The following is a 26,960-nucleotide window of genomic DNA, read 5'->3' on the forward strand; positions in this document are numbered from 1 at the left end:
GTCCATGCCAGGGAGGTTGTGTCAGTGAATTGAAGCAGTCATCAAACAGTGAAGCACAGTAAATCAATTCTTCGAAAAAAGTTTTATTTACAATTCAAAATGCAAATTCTATCTACAAATATTCACACTTTCTCAGTACATGTATACTGTTTTTTTTGATAGGCTTAATATCTGCAAATTAGTGTATTCCAAGTTCCAAGCCAAGACCTTGGAACAATGGTGCCATCTTCAGGAATATGTAAGAACTGGCCTGGAAAGGTACAGGTTGGATGGACCTCGGACAAACATAACTCTCTGAAAAAAGGATATTGTTCCCAAAGTTTACATTTCATGGAAAAACAAATGCCTGTATCAGTGAGGAGGAGCTACAAGCTTCTTTTGGTATCGCTATCTCAAGGCTACAGTCAACTGATGACCTAGCACTATAGTCCTCAAAACCACAGGCAGAATGTTCAAAATGTCCCGTCACCGCTTGTCCAAGAATCTGCTAGACCATCAAGGTGAGGTGTTGCCTGAAGACAAGGGAAATAGGGAAACAAATTAAAAAGAAACAGATACCGGTAGTCAAATTATTAGTCATGGATCACTGGGCAATATGAGTAACGTTTTGATTATGAATAGAGGAAGACAGAGTGTGACTTTACAGTTCTACAATTGATAGAATTTTTTAAACTTCTAAAAGTATTGGGAGAAGTTGAGGCAAAAGGTGGCAATACATGTATACAAAGGGCAATATTTCCAGCCTTTATATTCTCTCTACAAATGAACAGGGTGGTACAAAAAAAACTCCAGCAATCTTACACTGACACCAATGCCAATGGATGAGAATCATTCAAGAAGAAGAATGATACTAAGAACTCTTAAATCAATTAATAGTTTTAGATCTCAACCATTTTGCCTACCATTGCTTTCATCTCAGAAAGATGGAAGTTTTTTCTGGGGCCCCCTGTATATATCAAAATGAGAAAGGAACCTTACTGTTGAGAGTCTGTCAGCTCTAGATCTGACTTCGCCTTAGCCACCAGGTCGGGCACACACGGGTAGGCCATGTCAGATATGGCACCAATGATTTGCTGGAAAACAGAGCAAAATAAATCAAAGGAATACGAAACATACCAGAGTACTGGGTAACATCTTTACCTATTTCATTTGTACAACAGATTCATATTGGGGCATGGGGCAGCGGTAGCGCAGTGGAAGAGAGTCGGCCTCATGATCAGGAGGTCGTGGGTTCGACTCCCGGCCGAGTCACTGCTTAGTTCCCTACTGGTCGAGTTCAAGTGAGCGCCTTGTGGTTGCTCCTTGAAACCCCTGATTGATTTCTGTGGAGACCGGGGTAATAATATGATATCCCAAAGCGCTTTGAGCGAGAACTATAGTGTCACGGAATTGCGCTATATAAAAGAATCATTATTATATATTATATTGCTAAATGGGAAGAGTGTCACTGCATGGCCGGCATAAATAACAGCTGCTGAAATCCTGCGAAGAGAGCATCAGAGATAGCGATCCAAAAGTGTACATTTCACCATTTTGGTAAGGTTTTGACTGGTGGCTTACAAACCTGGTGAATACACCCATGGGGCAGTGCTAGTGCAGTGGAAGAGAGTCGGCCTCATGATCAGGAGGTCGTGGGTTCGACTCACAGCCGAGTCACTGCATTTCACTGAATTTCAGGCGAGGGCTAAAGACTTACCTTTTCACAGACAATGTTTTTGAACCAAATGAGAGTAAAGTTATCGGATTTCACGGTATAAAAATGTAAATTTCATTCATTCATTTCAAATAAGCCAGGTAGCTCAGTGGGTAGACTGGCTCACCTAGGGACTGGCAGCAAAAATATAGTGTCAGGAAAGACAATTCTGACTCAGGTACGTACCATCACCTCCTCTGTACTCTTGTTAGCTATGCAGACATCAGCCAACTTTTTGAGAGACTCTTCACTAGGTATCCCTAAACACGATGCTTTCTTCTTACTGAACATCTGAAACAGACCCCAGGCATCGTCAAACCGATCGCTGTTGAGACAAATCTGTATCAGAGAGCCAAAAGTTGGACCTGTCAACCTGGAAAATATCGGAGAAGAAATAGGTAGCTGAGTGTCTGTTTTGGTGAGGAATTATTGTTTGAAGTCAGGATGGATTGCCCTAAGCTGATCTAAAGGAACTTAGCCGAATGGGATAGGTTGATATGGTAAGTCTGATATAGGTAAGTTACCCTCCCCGGTCAGCGGGATTATAAAAACTTTACGTAGGGACAAGGAATCCAAGCAGTGTTCGAGTTACCCAATTGTCAGCTTGCCCCAGCAACCAAATTATCAAATGAAGAGATCACTTCAGTCGATGAAACTCATCAACTTGACTTACATCAAAGTTCTCCCTCTAGCCCACCTACACTATCCTCACTTACATCAGAGTTCTCCCTCTAGCCCACCTACACTATCCTCACTTACATCAAAGGTCTCCCTCTAGCCCACCTACACTGTCCTCACTTACATCAAAGGTCTCCCTCTAGCCCACCTACACTATCCTCACTTACATCAAAGGTCTCCCTCTAGCCCACCTCCACTATCCTCACTTACATCAGAGTTCTCCCTCTAGCCCACCTACACTGTCCTCACTTACATCAGAGTTCTCCCTCTAGCCCACCTACACTGTCCTCACTTACATCAGAGTTCTCCCTCTAGCCCACCTACACTGTCCTCACTTACATCAGAGTTCTCCCTCTAGCCCACCTACACTGTCCTCACTTACATCAAAGGTCTCCCTCTAGCCCACCTACACTATGCTCACTTACATCAAAGGTCTCCCTCTAGCCCACCTACACTGTCCTCACTTACATCAAAGGTCTCCCTCTAGCCCACCTACACTATGCTCACTTACATCAAAGGTCTCCCTCTAGCCCACCTACACTATCCTCACTTACATTAAAGGTCTCCCTCTAGGCCTAGCGTCTTCCTCGGCTTCTTTCACATTCTCCACATGCTTCATTGCAATGCCGTGGAAGATTTCCTGGAGCTTTTCCTCCTGTTTTTCCTTGGCCATTAGCTGGAACAGGGGTTCGACGAGATCTTCGCGTCGCACGTAATCAAATGCCACAAGATCTACAAGAGACAAAGTGAAGGGAAAATAAGTCCATCATGATGGCATGGAGTATTTCCTGAAGATTTCCCCTTGCGTTTGCTTGGCTATTTGCTGAAATGGAGATTTGACAAGATCTTCTCATTGCAACAAGTGCAACTGCCACAATATCTTTAGCAGAGAAAACTGACAGCTGATGTGAATGCAGCCCTTGTACAATTATATCAACTATAGTGTAAGAATAGCTGTCAGTACAAATCAATGCACAGGAACGGCATAATTGTACCTGGGCTTCAATTGTAACACCTTACCTTACATGCATTGCAGCAACATAAAGCACAGTACATTGTATAACCATCTCTGATCAACATCAAGAGGGAAATTGAGAGAACATTCAGATGTTGGCAGCGCCCTCAGTATAAAATTGTTTTACTTGGACTTAGAACAAAGGGATGTCTGTCGGAAAATTTAAATACTATGTCCCTATGGCATGCAATAAACGATTCGTTGCAATATTACTGAAATGCTAATTATGCGGATAAGTGGATGTGCTTACCTGACCAAATCTGTGGAATATAATTATAGCCATCATAAACTTCCAGCAGCTTCAGCAGCTCGGCAAAATTTGGAAAATTTGGACTCCAAACCTGAAAGTGTTGGGTAAGATTAATCAGTTTAAGAGTATATGGCACAAGTACAGTCCTAGTCACAATTGATGTACCATCTGCTTTGTGTAAGCTGCGCAGATCCTATGCTTTGGTGCTGTGTGAGCTGTGTGCCGATCACACATTGATTGCAGGTATATCACTGAGAAGGTTTTGCAACATATGCAATTCATACAGTGATCCGTCCATGCGAATGGGCCAACCAACATGTGTGCATCTCACGCAAAGGTTATTTTTCAGTATTTAAAACAATGTTTTTAATTGCAAAAAACGACAACTGAAGATATAGCTCTTGCCAGACTTACATGTGGTACACATCTGTCATATATCGCCATGACTTTGTCTAACTCTTCCACAGAACAGAGAAGCTTGAAAAACTGATTGCTGAAAAATTACAGGAAGAAATCGTTCAGGGCATCAATACACCAAAATGAGAAAACATATGTACCAAAAACAAATCTTTGGACTAAAATAATATTTTCAGGTACCTAGGAATGGGTGGAGCGTTTAATCTGGAATATCACCAAGGCTAACAGTCGGGCTACCTGCATGCTACAAGGTTACATGTGTCAAGAATTAGGCCCTGACTTTCGCACACGAGCCAAAACTTATAACCTAAATAATGTGCGTTCGACAGGTGGTGGCTGCAGGTTATGTCACGTACCTCCATATTATAATAGAAACTTGCTTGGCCCCAGTAGTAATTTGTTTGTTTTGAATATTACACATTGGTGAACTTGGCACAATTTGAAGATATTTCCGCCTCCTACCGACCACTTGGTAGGTAATTTTATTTACCAAATATATACTGGGACTGAGTGTAGTTTTTCTACAGCTCAAAAACACCCTCGAGATACTAGGTCATGATGTTTTACCGGTATATATCAATGGTACCACTAACTACTTACGAGTAAATGATTTCTTAGTGTTTTACCTTTCTACGGTACCACTAACTACTTACTAGTAAATGATTTCTTAGTGTTTCACCTTTCTACGGTACCACTAACTACTTACTAGTAAATGATTTCTTAGTGTTTCACCTTTCTACGGTACCACTAACTACTTACTAGTAAATGATTTCTTAGTGTTTCACCTTTCTACGGTTCCACTTACTACTTACTAGTAAATCATTTCACAATATGAGTCTCCTAGTAGCAAATGATTCCGGCCCGTGTTCAGCAGGGCGTCGATCTTGTAGGCGAGGTCAAGATCTTTCTGGTTGACGCAGCACTTCAACATGGCAATCCGGAAAAACTGGGCTAAAAAGGAGAAGATGACATTTGTGAATGACGCGACTGGACGACACTGAGGAAGGCCAGTGGTTGACACTGCAGACCGGTGAACCCCAGTGAAAGCTGGAACACCTTTAAAGTTTCTACAGGCAAGGCTTCATCGGCCGTTCTTCTGTCTATCCCAAAGGCCAATGTCATGTCAGTCGGTGGTAGAGCATTTTCAATTGGAGCCCCTCAGCTGTGGAACAAACTTCCTTCAACTGTTAGGAACTGCAGGTCTCTGTTATCTTTCAAGGGACAACTTAAACATTTGCTTTTTAAAGAGGCCTATCAAGCGCTTTGAGCGGCCAGTTAATGGTTGGATACTGCGCTATATAAGACTCGTATTATTATTATTAAGGCTTGGTCTAGTGTGTCAAAAGACGCATGCAATTGCCTGGTCAGCTAGTTGATCTTAGGCATCCATCCATCAGTCAAGTAGTGTAGGAAACTACCGGCTAAATTTTGTACAATAACCTAAAACTTACTGTCGGTTGGATGTTGAAAAGTAAACTCCTTCCCAGCGAGATGATCCATAATTTCTCCAAGAATATTAGCTTGAGATGCTGAAAATTATAAAAGTCTAGCATTCTTTTAATGTGTCTGGCAACTGTTTCACTCATCTGCAAACTTAGGTCAGTATAGAGTAGAACCTGTCTAATATAAAGGACACCTTCGGGACCGAGAAGCACTGTCCTTAATAGAGAGGGTGTCCTTAATAGAAAGGTGTCTGCAAAGGGAGGTTCTACTGTATTTTCGTTCAATAATCAAGCTCAACTCCTCAGGAAAAAATTCCCAATCAGGTCTTGGATTCAAGTGAGCTGTTCCAGAGACGAGCAAAGCAACCGTCCTGAAGTTTAATTAGGTAGTCAACTGCCCAAGAGTGGGTGGAACCAAGTGTATAAGTTGGCACCTCACTCATCATCCTGACAATATCAGGCCATTTCACTCGATACATACTTACTCCCTCGGAAACATGCGTAAGGAGAAGTCGTGTTGTAGGCCCTGTTTGCAAGAGGATGCGTGCTCACAGGTTCTCTGTGATACTATCTGGCCTGATTAGGAATAGAAACTTTATAACCTAAACTAGTCCACCTCTCTTTTTCATGAAAACAATTACCAACAAGAATCACACTTACAGTCTCGTGAGTAAAACACACTTATAACGCTTCCCCACGTCCCGAGACTCGGCTCAATTCCACAGCCTTTCATTTCCCTCAACACTTGTAACGTCCAAGCTGAACTCCGTCTCCCCCGAGCCATAAATTGTCCTAAACCGTACATAATTGTATTGAATATTCCTAAATTTGGCTCGACACCATTCTCTTTCATATCCCTTAAAACTTTTTCGATTAAGCCCCAGCGAGTGTCACTTTCCTCAGGGAGAATTGGGATCATTTGTAGTACAGCAATAGACGTTTGGAGATCGGCGGGAATGTTCTTGTCGACCATTTCTCCATAGAGTTCTATGCAGCCTTCTGCATGGTTTGCCTACAAGTAAAATGATACTGTATAGAATCTATATGAATGTTATTTAATCAATGTGGCAATTACGGACGTGCGAGTGACCAGCTGGCTTGACTGAGTGACTGTTTGTAAAGGTGAAGATCTCTTAAACCGTGATGAAGTGTTAGAACCAATGCCTTGCCAGTCTGGATTATTGTTACCGCCTACTTGCCGGTGCCGATGCAAATATACCTGACAAGCTGAAGAAGGTGCAAAATCATGCGTCACAAGCGATTACAGGGACGTCAACATATAGGCCTAACCCTGTGTTGAAGAGTCTCCACTGACTTCCTATCCGTGAACATATCGAATTCAAGACAGACCACATTTAAAGATAATGGACACAAGCTCAGAGCTTTTCTACCAACCTTGCTCATGCCTCTGATTAGACAGCGGTACGCTGCTGGTGTTTTTTCAGGTAGGTCTTCAAACAAGAGATCACCAGGGGCCGACTCTCTGAAATAAACGAGAACGAAACAATATATTTTTTTTATATGTCCATAAATGCATTCAAATCACCTGCGAAATGACATCATGCAATGAAAAACCTCTTTGACAACATGGTAGTCTCTGTAATCTGACCAGATCTTTGTCTACAATCAATTTGCTATTTTCACAGTGAGCGTTTAATAGTCATTCAATGGTACTATAAATCACACAATTTTGAAGATCTGGGAGGAGATTGGTACGCTAAAAGGCTCTACACCAATCATAGATACCCACCCCCAAGTATCCTGGACTTTGAAGCGATCAGTCCGGTTCATTTCTCGGACATAAAAATCGTCCTCCAAGAAAACCCTATCAGGTTTATTCTTGTTGGTGTATATACACAGCTGCTCCAGGAGCTCCATCATGGTTTTTGATGATAATGGGGTTCCTGAAATAGGTTAGCAGATAAGACAAAATCAAAACTGCAGTGGCACAAGGCATGGAGAACTGCTTAATACTTTGGAGGTGGTAAAAAAATGTTCTTTATGATTCATGTTAACCCAATGTGGTGCTTCAGTAAGTTATCTTTCATTTTCCTGGGCTAGTCCAGAGCTCAAGTAGTTAGCATATTTAACTTACAAATTGATAATAACTTGGTCTTGATACTGGCACTATTCAAACCCGAATCAAATCGGGGTTCTCCACTGTACCTTTTGTTCAGGTCCAGCATCCAGACAAAATCACTTTTTCCATTTCAGCACACAGAAAACTGACACAAAAGTTGATACCCAGACAGATTCATGCAGTTGGTAATGGTCTGACTGGTATGAAATGGTTTTACTGTATAGCTCCCGGACGTATTTTGCTACCAAGCTGGACAACATGGAAAAGAAATCTAAATTATGACAAAATATGTTAACAGCTTCCCGCCCAAAAAATTGTGGTGGGGAACATTGCTTGAATGATCCTTATTCTCTATCGTACCTTCTTCCTTCATCTTTTGATAATGCTCAAATGCATCTCTTGGTAATTTACACCTTAGCATCCACTTGACAGCTTCCTCCCCAGATGAATGCTTGAGAATTTTTTCTGCGGTGTGCTTTGGATTGAAGTCAGGTATGGAGGGTTCTGCCGTGTCCTTTTGAAAGCCGTAGTAATACTCATTCATGATCCACTGGGCTGCTTTCTTTCCTGAGGCCTTGGCCAAAGAGTAACTCCGCTACATGATAAAAGGAAAATGTTTGTTGTAAGATTTAGATGAAAAGAGAAGGGAAAATTCAACAGAAGTATATGGTTATAATGAGGGGAGGGGGGGGGGGAGAAGGAACTTGATGGAAACTCAAGTAAGCCCCAAACACCTGCAACAATGAGACAATACATTACTTCTGCAATGGGTGGACTTCTCAAGTAGCACGATAAATTAATCGCAAGTATTTTTTAGATGATGAATCAAAGAGTCACTGCAATTTTTATGGCAACCAATTTTTAAAAAGAGGCTTTATTGCATACAAAGGTGGAACACACAATTGACTACACAGCAAACATCATGAATCTATTAGACCCAGACATCATAAAGTGTTCTCCTGGTAAGTAAGACAGCAAGAAATTACTCAGGATGGATTTGGCCAACCTACCTTCGCACCAACATCATTAGGTATCAATGCCGGGTCATCTATAAATCTGTAGTGTGGACCAAGAGGATCCTGAAAGTAAAGAGAGAGAGAGATTTTCGAGGAAAAAGTTTTAAAATTTTGTTCGCTGGTAGGGCCGACACGACACGTTTTATCAAAAACCAGGGAATTACTGACTTAGCAGCCATGACGGATCCAAACCTATCTCAAGGATTGACCCACTCACCACCCTCACCTTATTATTAGGAAAGGAGTGTCATTCCGAGAATGCAAAACAAAGAAATATTAGGGTTGTTTTCAAAAGTGCTGGCACACTTGGCTAATCTATTTAATTATTAGGTTTAATCATGAGGTCAAGTCAGTTTTTCTTACAGAGATATTTTACTTTTTTATAGACCTAACTTACCTTTTCAACTGTTCCTGCAAGGGCTTCCAATACAGATGTGGGACTCCTTAAAAAAATAGATAAAGAAGTTGTTCAGAATATCTAAGAAAGACAAGTCTGTTGATATCAACAAGGCATTCTTACGCAGCTCATCAAACACTAAAGATGTTTGTTTCATTCAACACACACCATTACGAGAAAACTCACCTTTGTATTCTCTTGGGTACCTGAATTTGGGTGACATCTGAAAATCAGAAAAATTTAATATTAGGACACTGTCAGTGTCACCCAAAATTTCTAAATTCGCCGTCATGACACATCTCCACTAGTCAAGCTGTATGCCTCATTTATAGAACGAATGTGGTAATCACAATAATAAATTCATTCAGTTCAATTTCTAGTTTAAAAACTAACTAAGTATAGGCCTACTGGAGCGGACAGAAGTAACACTTTAAAAAACATGACTTATTATGGATCCGTGCATTGTATACTAAAAATTCTCGGGCCCCAATTTTTCAAGGCCCAATCAATGTTGTCCTGCCAGTTTTCAGAATTACTTTATTTCATGATATTTCCTTCTAAAAGTCAAACCTCTACATTTACGAATCCATGCAAAAACAGGAAAGCCTCAGGGAAAAACCCACTCACTATTATTGGCAGTCGAGGCAGCGGTTTGAGAATATCTTCCTGCGGCTACGAAAAATGATCTGGAGTGGAAAGAAAAAAGAAGGCCATGTACAGAAGTGCTTCAAGACTCTGTATCAATTTTGACATCACGTTGCAACACCAACGTGAGAAAAATTGAAGATGACAAGATCACAGATGTCTAGTCGAATGTCAGGGTCGAACGTTGAATTGATCGATTCGAGAGGGACAACAGGAATATTATCTTCACCGAACCTTATTCTGGCTATTGACTGGCACAGTGTTGCTCTTTTAAAATAAAAGGGGTTGCCATAGGTCCCACTATTTTGGCTAGACGCAAGGGCCCAACGCGCCGCGTAGCGGCAAAAAAGCGAAGCTGGCAAAACATTTATAACGGGTCACCGTCACTTATTATTGGACTTATAGCGCATTTACGGGGTTGCAACTATTTTGCTTTATAGTGTCACCAGGAAAGAAAAGCATGCGACCTAACGCCGATCTATTTGTATAAAGTGATAATTGGAAGGTATATAGTAGGAAATATCAATAAAATAATCATTCTATGTCGTCTTTAGAGGGCATTTTTGATTGTAAAAAATATATGTGTACGTCACCGGAGTCTCTGCAATGATAATTTTATCACAGCAGTCTCGCGCAAGTAGAAGTTCTTTACCTATTAGTTCTTCACTTATTAGTCTCAATGTCTGGCGCAAAGCCAGACGTTTTCCATTACGATTTCACTACGATGTTTGACAAGAAGGAGCAGTGCGCGAGATATGCTAATGAGCAGACTTCCTTCGCTTGAGTTTCGGAAGAATGTTCCATATCGCGCTAAGCTGACCACTACTGACCATGACAGACGTGAATTGGACTGGTACAGGTTGGAACTGAACATTGAATATGCTGGTGGTGACGCTTTCTGATGAGAAGTTGGCCCGTCGTGACTGATGCAGTATCCTTGGACTTGTCCACAGCATCGTTCAATCATTGCTCTCTGAGCTGCCTTGATTCTGTACTTGCCCAAATACTGAGACCAAATGCCTGTTGACTGTGCTTTAAGAGAGACTGGCGCCATGCCTAGTCTCTCTTAAAGCACAGTCAACAGACACCAACCCCCTCAGACTCAGAAACCACAAACGCCCAACCCTTCCTGCTACCTTAATACTTCTGGATATTTGAATCCTAAAGCAAGTAGAAGTTCTTCAGAATGAGGTGAATTTCCATTTCGCACATAGGAGGCTGTTGTCTGGAAAACAAAGCAGAGACTCCCACCATTGATTGAAATTGTCAATGTCATCCACTTCGGGAGAGATCCAATTGTTTTAGGATTTCAAATTCTAGCCAAAATGGTGGTGCCTATGACTGACCCTTAAACCTGATTATCTGACAGTTCCAAAAGCACATAAAATGGGTTTAAATATTGAAATAGATCAATCTGGTGAATATTTCTTGATTGTGCAGCAAAATGTACAGTGGCATGTACACAAATATACACAAAATTAGATGCCACAATAAATCTTAATCTGAATCAAGAAACTGTAAAAAAATGGCGTAATTTGAAGTAAATGGGTATGAATAGGACGTTGCAGCCTATCGCATCAACAGATTATGGCTAACCTGCTGATAATCGTGGAATAAAAACGATAATTTTTCGGCGCATGAAAAATCATGGGCGCAGCCATCTTGGATTTTGACGATTTGTTACATCCTCGATATACACATGGATGGATGTTGGGTGATGTAGTTCTTTTCGTAATAGGGCAGGTGACGCCACTATTTGTTCATAAGTTCCTGACGGGCACGTCGTGGGAACTTTGGTGTTTTTTAGATTTAAAAAAGAAAAAGGGATGACCCCTGTAGGATTTGTGAGTTTTAAAGAAGGAGGTCCGGGGAGAGTTCACATTAAATAGTTTAACTCTAGCATGAATCCACTATTCCTCCATCCTCGATAAGGCCATGGGAATGAATAATCCGGTTTACCGTCCACCGCCCGCATGCCGTTTTAACCCCCGCCAAAATATTTCATTATTTTCCAAAAAAATTATTATTTGGAAAAATATGGCTCAGTAAAGCATGAAAGACATACAACATCGTACACATAGCGTATTACTACAATTCTGATGAGTTTCGAAGAGTTTGGGGGTGGTTAGCATTAATACTACCAATTTTCTACCGCGAAACATCGATGTCGGCTCATGCCCAGAGCGCCAAAGCAAGGAGGATACCGCGGTGACGTCACATCACGTGATCCCGACCCATATTAGTGATCGCTATGGCCAATCAGATTCAGTCTACTGACAGCACCAGCACTGAACACATCTCCATGTCTCACTGTCTGGTGCGCTCCTGTACACAAAAACACCAATAGACATGAAATATTGCAATACCTAGTATGGATTCTTCCTGTGTAAAACAAAATTTTACAGAGCAGATTAACTTCCACGAATAAAAAAGACGTTTGGCGTGGCCAAAGTGCGGAAATAATGTCTCCGCTAAAATACACTACGAAATACACTAGGCAATGCACTACGCAATATACAGTAGAGATGCAGTTGAGTTTGTTATTGTTTTGACTTAGAAGCCCGCCCATATCATAATATATTCATGTATTCATGAAGTATGAACTCATTTCTGTCCCATACAACTCTAAGAACAGTCAATTTCTCCTTAAATCATCACCGAAACCGCGATATCCGCAGGAAGATTTCGTTCTAGTGTCCGAAAATGCATGATCTTACAGGGGCGCTAACTCGACAAATAGAGGGGATCTATGGGGATCTATGCGAGTTTTAGGTATTACAGGTCTCGAACTTGTAAAATCTGTAAACATGACTCCAAATCCCATTATGATAATGAAGAGATTGCCCCATATCTGGGAGACTGTTTTGAAACCATCGCTAATTTTGGAAGATCGGTGCCCGGCTATTTGGTTTAAAAACCCCTATTTTTCCCCATCAAAACAGCACTTTTCATTATTCAAATGACAGCTTATTGTCTGAAGACTTATTTCATAGCAGAAAAGTACTAATAACTCTGATTTGATGCGAAAAATCTAACTTTTTTGATGACTTGATTTTCCCTTGGCCGTGGATCGAGTTTGTTTACAATATGCAGCGCCATCTTGGAAAAGCCGTGACGTCACCGCGGTATCCTCCTTGGCGCCAAAGTGAAGATTTACCGAGAAAACTCGAAGATGACCGAACATTCCCGAAGGTGAGTGCCACAATCTGCCTCACGACGTTACCAAATTTTTTATTTCCGGGTATATTTTTACCTTTCCCGAGTTCACAATAAAAGAAATAAACAATCATCCATCAAATACAATAGTCACTGATTGATATTTCGTCGATTGTATCATATGATGGCGTGATATGTTGTTGGTATAGACTGATTTGCAATCACTCGCCTGGCTGTCATGATGAGCAGACCGCATGCAATGGACGATACTAAAGCGCCGTCTATAAATTCGCGTTGAGCAGTTCTAGACCTAAATAATCAATAATGAGTTTAGCGAATTCAACGGGGCCTACACACGTCCTCTATCAGTCGTCTGTTACTCTTTTGGGGATGTTGATCCTATTACACGGCCCTTCCTCTTTCTAGCCATAATATACACACTTCCCATCATGGCTGGCCTCATCTCAGACACAGTGCTCCCCCGACAGAAGGCGTTCATCTTGGCCCTCCTAGTCAAACTTCTGGGTTCGTTATTGAGTTTTGGGTCCCGAATGGTAGTGTATCGTATGCAAGGTCAACCGCCCGATAAATTGGTAAGTAGACTTTGTTGTCATCCTCCTCGCGCAGGGCCGGAACTCTATTTATCGAAGACGTCATTCCGTCCCTGCCATTGCTTCCGAGCGGCCTTCACTTGACCATTTCATTATTATAAGACTATCAGGTAACGCAGTCACGCAAATGTATCTCATGTGGTTATCAAAACATTTTAATTGTTGGCTGTCTGTTTGTACCCTGCGACTATGACGGGTGTCAGCGTGTATATTTCCACACTTCAGGAACAGGATGATTAGTACCAGCGGCAAAAACAATCTGTGCGAAAGTAGAATTTGACTTCTCTTATTGGAGGCTCGCCAGCTTTGCCGGGCAATATGAATTTCTGTTCTTCATAAGATCGACTCACATCATTATAATAATCTCTCTACCGACAGGTTCAAATGTTACTCTGGGTGAATATCCTTGGTATAGCATTGATGGTCGTTGCCATCTGTTTCTTCCCGCTCTTTATATCTTTCGGGAGCCAGCAAGTTAACCTGGAGAAGAACGCTGTGTGTTCTTACCTTAGATGGTAGGTAGAATAGAGATGGCGTGAACGTCTGAAGATCGACACCGTATAGAGTAGTCGCACGAACATTTGTAAGACAGGAAAATCAGATGCCAATATCCTACACGACAAGGCACGATGAACATTAGATATCTTTTTGTCATGCCAATTATCATATTTCCCCGAGCAAATTGGACAAAAATCCAAATACTCAACTTAGAAGCCTACCTGGACTTGGTTGGCCGAAGGTACAACAAAAAGTCTTACACATCCCCAGCTCAATTCCCGGCTCCCGCTCAGGATTCTGCCAATTTTTCAGGTTGTTGTTGACAGTAGCTCTCGGAGCGCTAACTGCCGCTGGAATTAACAAGCTAAACATCACCAAAGCTTTTCCCGGACTGACATCTTTCGTCTGTGACGTATTGTCTGTTGTTGTTTTCTTGGTCGCCATTAGGAAATACAACACAATCTCAACTGATGCAGGTAAGCCAACATCTACATGTACATATATCAATGTTCGGAATGCTTTAGTAAATGCAATAGGCCTATACTGATATCTTACTGACATGCCCTCATACATTCTGTTTTGTACGCATTGGACTATACATGACATCCTGTTTTCATATACGCATATACGCATATATCTCGACACCAATTGGCGAGCTCGTGTAACTGTATTATCACCCGGCTCCTGACTTTCGTCACCGGCTTTAAGGTGAGACTTCTGGCATTGTTAGAGTACTGAGCTCGGTTGTTCAAAAGCACAAAAGTCACGTTATCCTTAGCGGTTACGTTAAGCATCCTTATGGACGTTATCTCTTGCAGTTAATCCCATTAGAATTTTCACGTTAAGACATAACGGCGCCGGTATTAAAAGGTAACGTGATTTCGAACAACCCAGCCAAGGACACTATCCGTCAGACACATAAAACCTGCTTCTTTCAGGGCGTCGTCGGTTCAAAGAATTCATGCGGATTCTGCGGGCACACGTGCCGTGTTTCTGCCAAAGGAGACGGTTCGACGAGGCGTACGACCCCTGGGGTAATCCAGTACGGCTGCGCGAGATCCAGGAGAAACGAGCGATGGATAGATTTCATCTAAAGAAAGGGGTCCTATTGGTCGCCTTGTTGTCCTGCGGAGCAGTTGCTGCTATGATATACTATCTGGTGAGTCGACCTCACACTGAACTTCCAGCGCTATCGCCTCCGCATATATGGCGGTCCATTGCGGTCACGATTGCCCAATTTCCAGTCAACGCTATTTCTTTACCGTTGAACGGGATGAATTCCCGTCAAACAGCATTTGGTTTCGTTAAAACCTATTTAACGCACGGTTTTCAAATTGCGCGCTCCTTGCATCTATGGCTTAGCCTGCCTACCCCCCCCCCTCCCTCCTACGGCGGGGGCGGGGGGGGGGGGGCGATTGGGTCATCTCAGTGTCATCACAGTGATTGCAGACACTCGCCAAAATACTCCCATCTGTACTTGTGTAGGAGTTACATTCGAGGTGTCATTACTCTAGAAAATTCGAAAAAGGTTATTGCAAGGTAATTATTGCAAGGTAATGCAGATTTATTGCATGGAAGGAGGGTGCAGTGATACAGGGTGGATGTGCAGTCAGAGCGCGCCGTTAGTGCTGAAAGGACCTGAATAATATTCCTGACAATATCAACAATGAAACCGGGGTCCGATGCGAAGAACAGAGGGTTCGCATTGACTATTTTATCGGTCTTCAGGAGATATTCTGAACAATTTCTTCCTTAATATTCCAGATAAACTGCGCAGGAAATTTATCCTCCAAACTGTACGATTCCCACATTACCAGGCGGATTTTGGGATACATCGATAACCTCGGCGGCTTTGTAATCTTCGTCCTCTTGCTTTTACTGGAGGCGTTCACGCGATGCAGCCAGAACTTGCGAATAGCTATCAATGATAACACGTTGAAGAAACTAGGTGAGATCAGGATTATCATGATTTACTGGAATTAACGAAACAGTCGGCCTACGCGTAATCAATCCGGATACGTCTTCGGTGTGTATTTTGTTTAACTCAGTACCAATACCAGGTTTGAGAAACAAATATTCTAACTGCCTGTGAACAAAATACGATATTTTATATGAGAAACGGCAGAAATCTGTTGGTCCCATGTATAGCGCTATTATAGTTTGTTACAGAATTTACCAGAAAAATTGATACATTTTACATGCCCTTTTCGTCCCATCCTGAGGCAATCAGGGGTTAATGTTCGCTTCTCCGGCCCTGCAAACCCCGATTTCCTCAGGATGTTTTCGTCCTTAACAGGTTTCGGTTCAATATTCGCGGCATTCTCCTGCCTGCTGACAGGAATCGTATCGACGGGACAATTGGTGGAAGGCCCCGAGAACGTCTCAATATATTGGATGTTGCCCGAGTTTATCATATATGGGGTAGGAGCAACTCTAACTCTAACTTCTGGTAGGTATTTGTGACCTGGTGTTCCCTAATAAGCTGCCAGTGTGATCGGTACAGTGTCGGCAAATTCGGCAGAACCGATCACAGGGGATCACGTCCGTTACGTCTCATTCTCAATCACAGGAACAAAGGCCAATCGTTGTCGCTGTGGATGTGATGCCTACGTATTGTCGGGTTGTAAAGAAGCCCTGTGTCCAATGTACTTCTCCCTCCTAAAACTCAAAATCAAATTCAAGGAAAGTTTGCCAAGCGCAGTGAAAGAAACGTTCGATCGAAGTTACATTATCGCTGGAGACATTGAATTACAGAATGACGATTAACTTATCACTGAGAGTGAATGTAATGGTTCTCTTAGTAATCTGTGATGTGAAACTCCTAGTCCTTCATGTCCTTGAAGGGATTCTGATTACCTCCATAGAGAGAGGAAGGCAGTGCTCCAGAAATGTTAATACCAAGATATCGTTTCATTTCAGTATTAGAGATCGGTGTCTTTGAAAGCGGTCCTGGTTTGGCGACGTTTCTATGCGGTCTTGGCGCATCTCTTTCCTTCATTTTTTTCACTGTAATCGGAATCGTTTTGACCCACATTGGTGAGTTGAATGACCGGAGATCCCTTACCAAACACTAGCCTAGATGTACAGTAAGCTGGCAAGCCTATGAAGGCTTCATATTTGCTGAATGACCACATCTTAGGTCCGTCATGAGATGGGATAAATGGAGGTGATGAGTTGGTGAGCCCCATGAAGGCCTCCGATGTTGGAAGGGTCATTGCAAGAAAAGTGTCTCTTGCGCCAGTTTCGGCAAATTTCAGGCTTTCGTTGCCAATTTTGTTCTCCTAGCTGGTTTCATGCCTGCTTTCTCTTTCTCTTTTAGATTATCGAACTGTCAAACGCTTTGACTACATCTACTACGTGGCGTTTTGCGTGATGGCGTTCACGCTCCTAGTCATTCTCATCCCGGTGTCCGTATGGTACACAGGTGTCAAGAGAAAGATTTCATCGCTTTCCTTATCAATGCAAGAAAGAGAAAATGATGCTGGAGCACCAAGTCAGGACAGGGGACAGGTTGAAAGCCAGGAGAGTTTCAGAGCCAGGGAGCTTGATGCTGTTGTCAGCCAGGGGGCAGATTGAAAGCCAGGAGTTTCAGAGCCAGGGAGCTTGATGCTGTTGTCAGCCAGGGGGCAGATTGAAAGCCAGGAGTTTCAGAGCCAGGGAGTTTGATGCTGTTGTCAGCCAGGGGGCAGGTTGAAAGCCAGGAGTTTCAGAGCCAGGGAGCTTGATGCTGTTGTCAGCCAGGGGGCAGGTTGAAAGCCAGGAGTTTCAGAGCCAGGGAGCTTGATGCTGTTGTCAGCCAGGGGGCAGGTTGAAAGCCAGGAGTTTCAGATCCAGGGAGCTTGATGCTGTTGTCAGATAGCACCGATGTAGATGTATAGTAGGAACACATCAATGTAAATAAATATCGAGTTGAGAGCAGAGTGTCGAGTCACAAAAGTAAAGTTTGTTTATTATAGTGTTACCCCTAATGAAAAGGCCAGCCAGCTTATGAGACACTCTTTTCCTCCAAAGTCCTATCTCTGATGTCAGGTGCCTGGCAAGAAAGCAGTTTGTACCCTTTAGTTAACTAGCTGGCGGTAAGCAATACTGGGTGATTGTGATGGAAGTAGGAAGACATCATATGCTCCCATGTTGTATGTGGCCCTCTATAATGATTTTAGTGAGAGCAAGTAGTTGGGAACAACAGGAAATGTTAGTGGAATATTAGCAAGTTTAGGAAAAGACAACTTGAGGCAGTGGCTAGCTAGTGACTCAGCTTCTTGAACAATACGATATCAACAAAACAACTCACGAGGTCAATTTTTAATTGGATGTTTATTTAAAGGAATGCTCCGCTCATGGTAAATCAATAGCACTTTTATGCAATATATATAATGTATTCATTCATACAATACGCCTTCATTGAACAGTTTACAAATATCCCTTGAATGAAAGTCATTAAGTCAATACATGCTTGACAGGGTTCATTGGAAAATGTTTTAACATCTCATACGAGCACTACGAATGGGTTCTAGTTGTTAGACATCTGCCTCAATGGGCTCAATGGACAGATTCTCCAAAGAGAACGAGATATTTGCCGGTCATTTTTAGGGAGGCAGGAATGAGGCAGTAATAAGGCAGTTTTAACAGACAAAATGTGAATGTGTATGCTGCGATGGAAGCAGGTCTATAGGCGAGGATAGCTGTGAAGTCAGTGTTGCGGCTTTAAAAATGTACTCAAACTTTCATTGAGAATAGAGGCGTCTTTATTCTGGATAAGGACCTCGTATCGTGAGGAGTATAGTACACATCGATGAGGCTGACTTAAAAGACTGAAAGACACGAATAATCAACAATCAAAACCTTACAAAACTCTGTAATGTTCCAGGATCAGAACATAAAAAATAAAATACAAATGTATGCACAGATTCGTACAATCTACTACCAGTTAACAGTTTGTCCCTAAATAGTGGATGTGGCTGTTAGTGTTGTCAAAACATCATACTCAAAACACCGTGCATATCAAGATCCCGGAGTCATCTTTTACAAAAGGGTCGCCATGGGACCTGAGGCACCCAGACTCAACTTCACGAACAATATCTGTTGGCCGGACAGATTTGTCTTAGCACAAAAATACACGGGCATCCGTACAGTGTCGCCACCTAGAGGCGTCTAAAGACAACCACAAACACATGGGTGAGCAAAAGTAGTGGGACACCGCCACATAAAAGTGACCTAAGTTACATAACTTGGGGATAACAGGGTCCTAACATAGTTTCCAGGGGTTCTATACATCTTTATCTTTATAGTTACCTTTATCCCGTCTGACAAGGCCTCGAAACTTTCACCGCAAAGGCGGACAAAAGAGGACAACTGCGTCCTAAACGTTGACAATTAAAATTCAATGGAGTTGGGCGGAAGCTGAGACAGCAGCGCCGCCACCCAAGCGCGCGAAAACTAAGGCGCCAAATTCAAATTTCTTCAGGACGCACTTGGCGGCCGTCACATGCCTCTCCTAAACTGTTGCCCAAAACAGTTTACAAACACTATACAAAACAAAAAAAAACAAACAAACAAAAAAAAACCAAAAAACTTTTGAAATCAGAACCAAAACAGTGACCATTAAAAACACAGGTCAGCTTTAAACATATCAAGTGAACCTCAAATTCCACGGTTCAGCTTTAAACTTTGCTGAAATGACCTTAAAACAGAAAGTCAGTCAAACTAAACTTACAGACACATTCAACTTTTCACTCTGCTATCTAAGCAACTAGGAAATTCAAATTTCCACTATGAAACCGAAACTTTTCCAACTTTCTTGCTCATAATGCTTCAAAAACCCCTCTTAAGCATCACAAACATGTACAGTACACAAATACACTATCTTAATTACACGCAGGTAAAAATTCAAAATACAGAGAAGTGCAAACATCATGTTTTTTAGAAAAATGTCTATTTGCTCCCACGAGCAATCTTTACATATAAGCACCAGTTGCTTCAAATTAGCAACCTGTACCAAGGGGGAAGAGAAATCACACAGTCATAGGAAACAAAATAACTGTCAGATTTCTCTCATCCCAGTCAAGACTAACTCATACATGGAGCACAATCCATGACCCAGGTCCTGGAGCCCAAAAACCAGAACCCGGCCCACGAAAAGGCTCAACTACTCCAGAGTTTCACTCTCCTCAACAGGATTGTCCCGGTTCTTTACCAGGAGGATCAACTTATGTACTGGTCTATCCAACAGGGATTTGGTTTTCCCAACAAAAATTTCAACCTTTCTGACCAACTTGTCCTGACTAGGACACACCTTTGTAACACGAGCCAGAGGCCATGCGCATCTAGGCTGGCCCTCTTCTACGAGCATTACAACATCACCAGGCTCAAGATTTCTCTGCTGGCTGAGCCATTTCTTCCTAGGCTGCAGCATTACCAAAAATTCGCCACGCCAACGCTCCCAAAATTGGTTAGCAAGAGCCTGTACACAACGCCACCTTTTCTTAGAGTATATGTCCTGTTTAACGAACTTGCCCGGCGGTGGCTTCACCACCTGAGATTTCAGGGTAAGCAGCTGAATTGGTGACAGGGGCTCTAGGTCCGCAGAAGCGGAATCTACAACTGTTAACGGGCGCGAGTTAACTATGTACTCAACCTCGCAGAGTAATGTACGTAACAACTCGTCATCAAGCTGAGCTCCTGTGCCCATGAGCAGAGCAGACAACACCTTACGCGCTGCGCCAATCATTCGTTCCCATACACCGCCCATGTGACTGCTCACAGGAAAGTTCATTTCGAAATCAACCCAGTCACAATCGTCTTTCAGCAACTCATGCTTGATCTTATCGCGATCCATTTCCTGCAACGCTGCTAACAATTGATTCTGTCCACCTACGAAGTTCGAACCACGATCGCATCGCAAAAATCGGATTTTGCCACGTCTACTCACACATCGGCGGTACGCATTGAGAAATGAATCTGTGGTCAATTGATTTGCGGTCTCGATATGAATCGCACGACTGGCCAGACACGTGAACATAACACCCCAACGCTTGGGTTCGCTACGACCGGACTTGACAGTGAAAGGGCCAAATAGATCAACGGCAGCATAGCTGAAGGGGGCGGCTGGCTCCAAGCGGTCGGTAGGCAGGTCAGACATTTTTTGAACACAGGGGTTTCCCCGAAGCTTTCTACAACACACACAGCCCATGATGAACTTAGCAACTATCGACCGGGCATTTACAATCCAAAACCCAGCCTGTCTGATACTGTTTAACGTCATTCCTCTACCGGAATGACCAACCTTCTGGTGGAAACGTTTAACTATCAAGCTAGCTAAGTGACAAGTACGCGGAATCAAGACTGGATGCTTGACTTCATATGACATGGATGATCGACTCAGGCGACCACCAACTCTAATAATCCCCTTATCATCCAGGAAGGGATCCAATGGCGCAATTTTGCTGCCAGCTTTGACAGCAGATCTAGTCCCTTTGCTCAGGGATGCTAGCTCTTCAGGATACGCCTTACCTTGGACTAACCTTATTATCTGATCCTCTGCCTGCTTCAGGTCATCAGTAGTGACTGGAGGACAAGTGTCAGGATCCTTGTTCTTCAATTTCCTGGCATACTTCATGCTCACAGCCATGGCCCTCTTCAGTTTCAACAGAGAGGAGAAGTTGGCGAACCTGCTTTCCATGTCAGGCACCTCTGGTACAGGAACAACATCTGTCTTGAACACGAACTTCTTCAGCTCAGGGTCATCTTTCACCACTGGACATTCAGGAAGGGTCGGCACTGGTCCTGAAACGAGAAATTCTGGGCCCTGCCACCAAAGGCGGCTAGCTGAAAGCTCAGAAACATTCATGCCACGTGATGCTATGTCAGCAGGATTCTGCGCAGTGTCAACATGTCTCCAATTGGCTATGTTAGTCAAGTCTCTAATTTCCTGCACCCTATTTGCAACAAAAATGTGAAAATTTCTGCTTTCATTATTCACATAGCCAAGCACAACCATGCTATCAGTATAGTAGAAATGTTCTATCTGGTCATAATCTAGTTCTTTGCCAAGGAACTTACCAACCCTAGCTGACAGGAGTGCCGCAGTTAACTCCAGCCTGGGAATTGTCACAGCTTTGGCAGGAGTAACCCTCGACTTGGCCATCACCAGAGAAGTAGTGCAGTTACCGGTAGCGTCTTCAAGCCGAACATAACTGCACTGACCATACCCAGAGAAGCAAGCATCACTGAAATGATGTAGCTCGACATTAGTCACCGGCCCTTCAAGCGTGCCAGCCCGATAACACCTAGGAATGGAAACCTTGGGCAATTCTAGCAGCTCGGTCCTCCATCTTTCCCACTCGTTCCTTACATTGTCAGGAAGAGGGTCGTCCCAGGAAGAACCACTCAAACACAACTCCTTCAGAATTCGTTTTCCTGTAAGTATGAAAGGCGATATTAGACCAAGGGGATCATAGATGGAACTGACGGTGGATAACAAGCCACGTCTGGTCAATGGCTTGTCTTTGATCTCCACCCTAAATCGTAGCATGTCAGATTCAACACACCACACAACTCCTAGAGTCTTTTCAACAGGTAGTTGAGTATTACCAAGCTCAAGACATTGGAGGTTCTCTGACAAGTATTGATTGGGAATATGTTTCAACACCTCTTTATTGTTGCAAAGTATCTTGTGAAGGGTGAACCCTCCCTTCCCAGCCATACTCACAGAGCCCAAAGCTAGGCTAATAGCCTGACTTGTTGTCAAAACGGAGGTGGCCCCATCATCTACATAGAAATTCCTGTTAAAGAAAGTCGCCACCTGGGGCTCGTAGTCGTCCTTGAATCTCTCAGCTGTTGCCTTTAGGGCATAGTTTGCGCAATTTGCAGACGAGGTCGCGCCAAATAGATGCACAGTACACCTGTAATCAACTGGCTCCTTGCTGACATCGCCGTCCTCCCACCACAGAAATCGCAAATAATTTCTGTGGCGGGGGGGCACGACCACCTGTAGAAACATACCCTGGACATCACACGTGAATGCCACTTCTTCCTTCCTGAAGCGGGCCAGGACACCGACAAGATTGTTTATTAAATCCGGTCCCCGGAGCAAATGGCCATTTAATGCCTCTCCTTGATAGGACGCGGCGCAATCAAACACGACCCTATACTTACCCTCCTTGTGAGGATGTGAGACCATGTGATGGGGAATGTACCATACAGAACCATTGTCCAGATCTAATTCGTTTTCTGGCACTCTCTCAGCCTGGCCGGCATCTATGAGCTTACTCATGAATTTCACATATTCTTCACCATACTTAGCATCCTTTCTAATCCTCGCCTTGAGACTCTGCGTACGCTTCATAGCCATCACTCGGTTGTTAGGAAGTCTCACCTGATCCTCACGAAACGGGAGGGGAATTTCAAAGTGTCCATCATCACGGAGTTTGATGCCACTGGAAACCTTTTCAATGAACAACCTGTCTTCAACAGATAGAGAATGAGAATCAACATCATTAGTATCGGCAAAGTCTTGGCCGAGTACCTGCAAAATATCAGAGGGGTTAATTTCTTTTGTACGAGTTCTGTACACGAAACGATCTTGTGAATTAGCAAGCCTTGACCCTAATTTATCCATCCTGCCAACCACGCCCCAACCTAGCGCCGTTTTAACACCATACGGATCATCTTCTCCCCCAGCGACAATCTGCCTTGGCCTGATGGCGCGCGCGCAATTTTGACCGATCAACATGCCAATCTCGATATCCTCACGGTATGGCATAATCTTAGGTGCCACCCCTTTGAGGTGGCGCCACTGTTTCGCGCTGGTTTGACGCGGTATCTGTGAGCGGCAGGCACCGATGCCTTTACGCGAAAAGACTACAGGGAGGCTTATTTTTGCAGATTCACCAAAACCCCGGACCATGAGGCCTGTCACCCGCTCAGCTGGCACAACACCTTCTGCCAACACTGTGTTGATTTTGAGATAGGTGCTATCACCTCTCTTATCAATGCCCTCCAGCACTGACTCAGATACGAAACAAGTGTCAGATTGATCATCCAACAATGTGTAAACCAACACCTCCCGCGAGGGGTCGTCTACATGATACACATACACTGGCACAATCATAGTGTGCAGACATTCTGAGCCCACATCACTTGACTCTGTACAATGCACAGTAGATTCAACAGGTTTGAAAGAGTCGTCGTGAAGAAGCGTGGGGTGGGCACGAGAGCAGGTTTTGCATTTATGCTTGCTTTTGCAGTCCCTAACCCGATGACCCCATTTAAGGCACCCCAGGCACAACCCATGCTTCTTTACGGCTTCCTTTCTATCACTAAGAGACATATTCTTGAATTTCACACATGAGTCAATTGCATGAGTGTTGTCCTTTGGACAGAGCACACACTTTGTTGGCCCTGTGGCCTTTTCAGTTATAGTTTCTGTTCCGGTAGCGAAGCTGGATCTCTGCGCAGGTTTCACACTAACAACGGATTTGGTAGGTGCGCTGGACGACCTATCCAGGATTGGATTTGACATGATTCGCGCGTGTTTCTTTACAAACTGTACAAGTCTGGAAAATGGTGGATATGAGTCGTTCACAACCTGGCCGGACCCGTCCCTATCAGCTCCAAATCTCCATTTATCCACAACTGTGAGCCACCTTTCTTGCATAAAACGAGGTAACTTGTCTATCACACGGCGTTGCTCAATCGCGTCATTCAAAATACTCAGATTTGACAAACTGGTCATAGCCGTCTCACACTCGCACAAGAAATCCGATAGCTCCTGCATGCCTTTACCGTCACCAGGCTTGACTGACGGCCACTTGTCTAAGCGATTACGAAAGTTCTCAGACAACTTCAACCGATCTCCGAAACGCTCTTCGAGAATCTGCTTTGCCTTAGCATATGCTTCACAGGTGTTCAAATCAAGCAGGCCTTTAATGCAACGCTTTGCATCTCCTGCAGTGTAACGACCGAGATAGTACAATCTGTCCATAGCTGATGGGTATCTGCCCTCAACCAACACATTAAATGAATTTTTCCAGGATGGATACGAAAAGATGTCGCCTTTGAAAACTTCCGGTTCCTTTTTAGGAAGTCCTTCCCCCCGCCGCACCAACACATCGGCGAGAGTCGATATTGCCTTCGAAAGATCAAAGCCACTGTCAGCGGACTTCTCATGATTAGTTGGACTGGGGTCCCTAGCAGGCAAAACAGGAGGCGTCCTGCATTGCGGAGGATCAATGCCAGTATTTATATCCACGGCATGAGCTGTAGCCTCTGCAGTGGGCATAGTGCATCTCGCCTTGCTACATGTGGCTCCAACGGAGGAGAAATTTGGCTGTGGCGGAATGGGCGTCGACGCCCAACGAGAGGAAATCCAGTCCCTCGATGCTCTCGTTGCTCTCTGCCGACTATCTGACAGTGCTTGCAACTGCGTCTGCATATGCTGCAGTTCATCAGCCAATCTCCTACTCTCCTGTTGGAGAAACATCGTAGTCTGCCTGTCAGCAGCATCCGCCAAAAGATCGAGTCCTCTTCGGTGCATTACGTCGGGAAAGTCTTTTACTGTTGCGGCTTTAAAAATGTACTCAAACTTTCATTGAGAATAGAGGCGTCTTTATTCTGGATAAGGACCTCGTATCGTGAGGAGTATAGTACACATCGATGAGGCTGACTTAAAAGACTGAAAGACACGAATAATCAACAATCAAAACCTTACAAAACTCTGTAATGTTCCAGGATCAGAACATAAAAAATAAAATACAAATGTATGCACAGATTCGTACAATCTACTACCAGTTAACAGTTTGTCCCTAAATAGTGGATGTGGCTGTTAGTGTTGTCAAAACATCATACTCAAAACACCGTGCATATCAAGATCCCGGAGTCATCTTTTACAAAAGGGTCGCCATGGGACCTGAGGCACCCAGACTCAACTTCACGAACAATATCTGTTGGCCGGACAGATTTGTCTTAGCACAAAAATACACGGGCATCCGTACAGTGTCGCCACCTAGAGGCGTCTAAAGACAACCACAAACACATGGGTGAGCAAAAGTAGTGGGACACCGCCACATAAAAGTGACCTAAGTTACATAACTTGGGGATAACAGGGTCCTAACATAGTTTCCAGGGGTTCTATACATCTTTATCTTTATAGTTACCTTTATCCCGTCTGACAAGGCCTCGAAACTTTCACCGCAAAGGCGGACAAAAGAGGACAACTGCGTCCTAAACTTTGACAATTAAAATTCAATGGAGTTGGGCGGAAGCTGAGACAGCAGCGCCGCCACCCAAGCGCGCGAAAACTAAGGCGCCAAATTCAAATTTCTTCAGGACGCACTTGGCGGCCGTCACAGTCAGAGAATAAGGCTTAAGCTGCAAAGTGCCGACAAAATATTCATGAATTAGTATTTCAAAAGCAATGCTTCTATATAGAGCTGTCCAGGCAAAACAGTGAAGAAAGTACACTGCACATCAATGCGTATGTCACAATCATGTCTAAACTACCTGGGCAGCAGCACTATTTCTTACATAGCGGTCATCTTGAAAAGTGCCTCCCAGAACATGATCTACTTTTCCAGGTTCCTGTGTCTGAAGAGAGTAATGCAACCTTTGTAGTTTTCTAACAAGTGTATGAGACAAGGCTCACTAACTGCTGTATATCTGCTATTATAATTAACCAGTAGAAACATCAACACTACCACACTGCAATAGAAAGTGAATTTCGCTGACTTTCTCTTTTTGTGTCTGAAAATTCGTTAATGTTTTGTCAGTAAAGAGGATTGTTACTTCAAGTTCAACAGAATGACGGGACACGTTTTACCCACATGTCTGGCTCTAGGGTGAACTGAAACCCAAAGCCGCCCACAATCTATTAATCCAGAGTCAGTCGTATATCCTCCTCCACTGACCCTCGCACACGTTCGGTCGACAGTGCCGAGTGTTGGCCTTCAGGATGTTAATCCTCTGATGACTAAAATATTTTGCGATTACATTGAATGGTCTATCATGAATCCATATCCCTCAGATGATCACCGCAATATTTTGAGTTCCCATTGAACGGTTTAGCAC

The 26,960-nt window shown here is 43.4% G+C and overlaps 3 protein-coding genes across 3 annotated transcripts; 1 reads left to right on the forward strand and 2 right to left on the reverse strand.

Annotated features, from left to right (window-relative positions):
* Positions 1–67: 67 nt before the first annotated feature.
* LOC135489204 (small ribosomal subunit protein mS39-like) lies at positions 68–11,295 on the reverse strand. Its single transcript, XM_064774436.1, has 17 exons — positions 11,230–11,295; positions 9,616–9,674; positions 9,175–9,211; positions 8,989–9,034; positions 8,586–8,654; positions 7,936–8,170; positions 7,246–7,399; positions 6,891–6,978; positions 6,156–6,507; positions 5,505–5,582; positions 4,866–5,004; positions 4,051–4,129; positions 3,637–3,727; positions 2,926–3,103; positions 1,880–2,066; positions 979–1,073; positions 68–512 (listed from the first exon to the last, which is right to left on the reverse strand). Exons 1-17 carry the CDS (start codon positions 11,292–11,294, stop codon positions 488–490), a joined length of 1,977 nt encoding a protein of 658 aa, XP_064630506.1. The 5' UTR covers position 11,295; the 3' UTR covers positions 68–487.
* Positions 11,296–13,220: 1,925 nt separating this feature from the next.
* LOC135489049 (uncharacterized) lies at positions 13,221–18,586 on the forward strand. Its single transcript, XM_064774140.1, has 8 exons — positions 13,221–13,382; positions 13,779–13,915; positions 14,211–14,374; positions 14,837–15,057; positions 15,663–15,846; positions 16,195–16,347; positions 16,818–16,934; positions 17,218–18,586. The coding sequence occupies exons 1-8, from the start codon at positions 13,239–13,241 to the stop codon at positions 17,472–17,474; spliced, it is 1,377 nt and encodes a 458-aa protein (XP_064630210.1). The 5' UTR covers positions 13,221–13,238; the 3' UTR covers positions 17,475–18,586.
* A 1,457-nt stretch (positions 18,587–20,043) lies between these two features.
* LOC135489447 (uncharacterized) lies at positions 20,044–25,431 on the reverse strand. The gene has a single exon (XM_064774804.1). It carries the CDS (start codon positions 25,429–25,431, stop codon positions 20,044–20,046), a length of 5,388 nt encoding a protein of 1,795 aa, XP_064630874.1.
* Positions 25,432–26,960: the final 1,529 nt, after the last annotated feature.

The sequence above is a fragment of the Lineus longissimus genome, chromosome 6, assembly GCF_910592395.1.
Source record: "Lineus longissimus chromosome 6, tnLinLong1.2, whole genome shotgun sequence".
In the NCBI taxonomy this organism is placed as follows: domain Eukaryota; kingdom Metazoa; phylum Nemertea; class Pilidiophora; order Heteronemertea; family Lineidae; genus Lineus; species Lineus longissimus.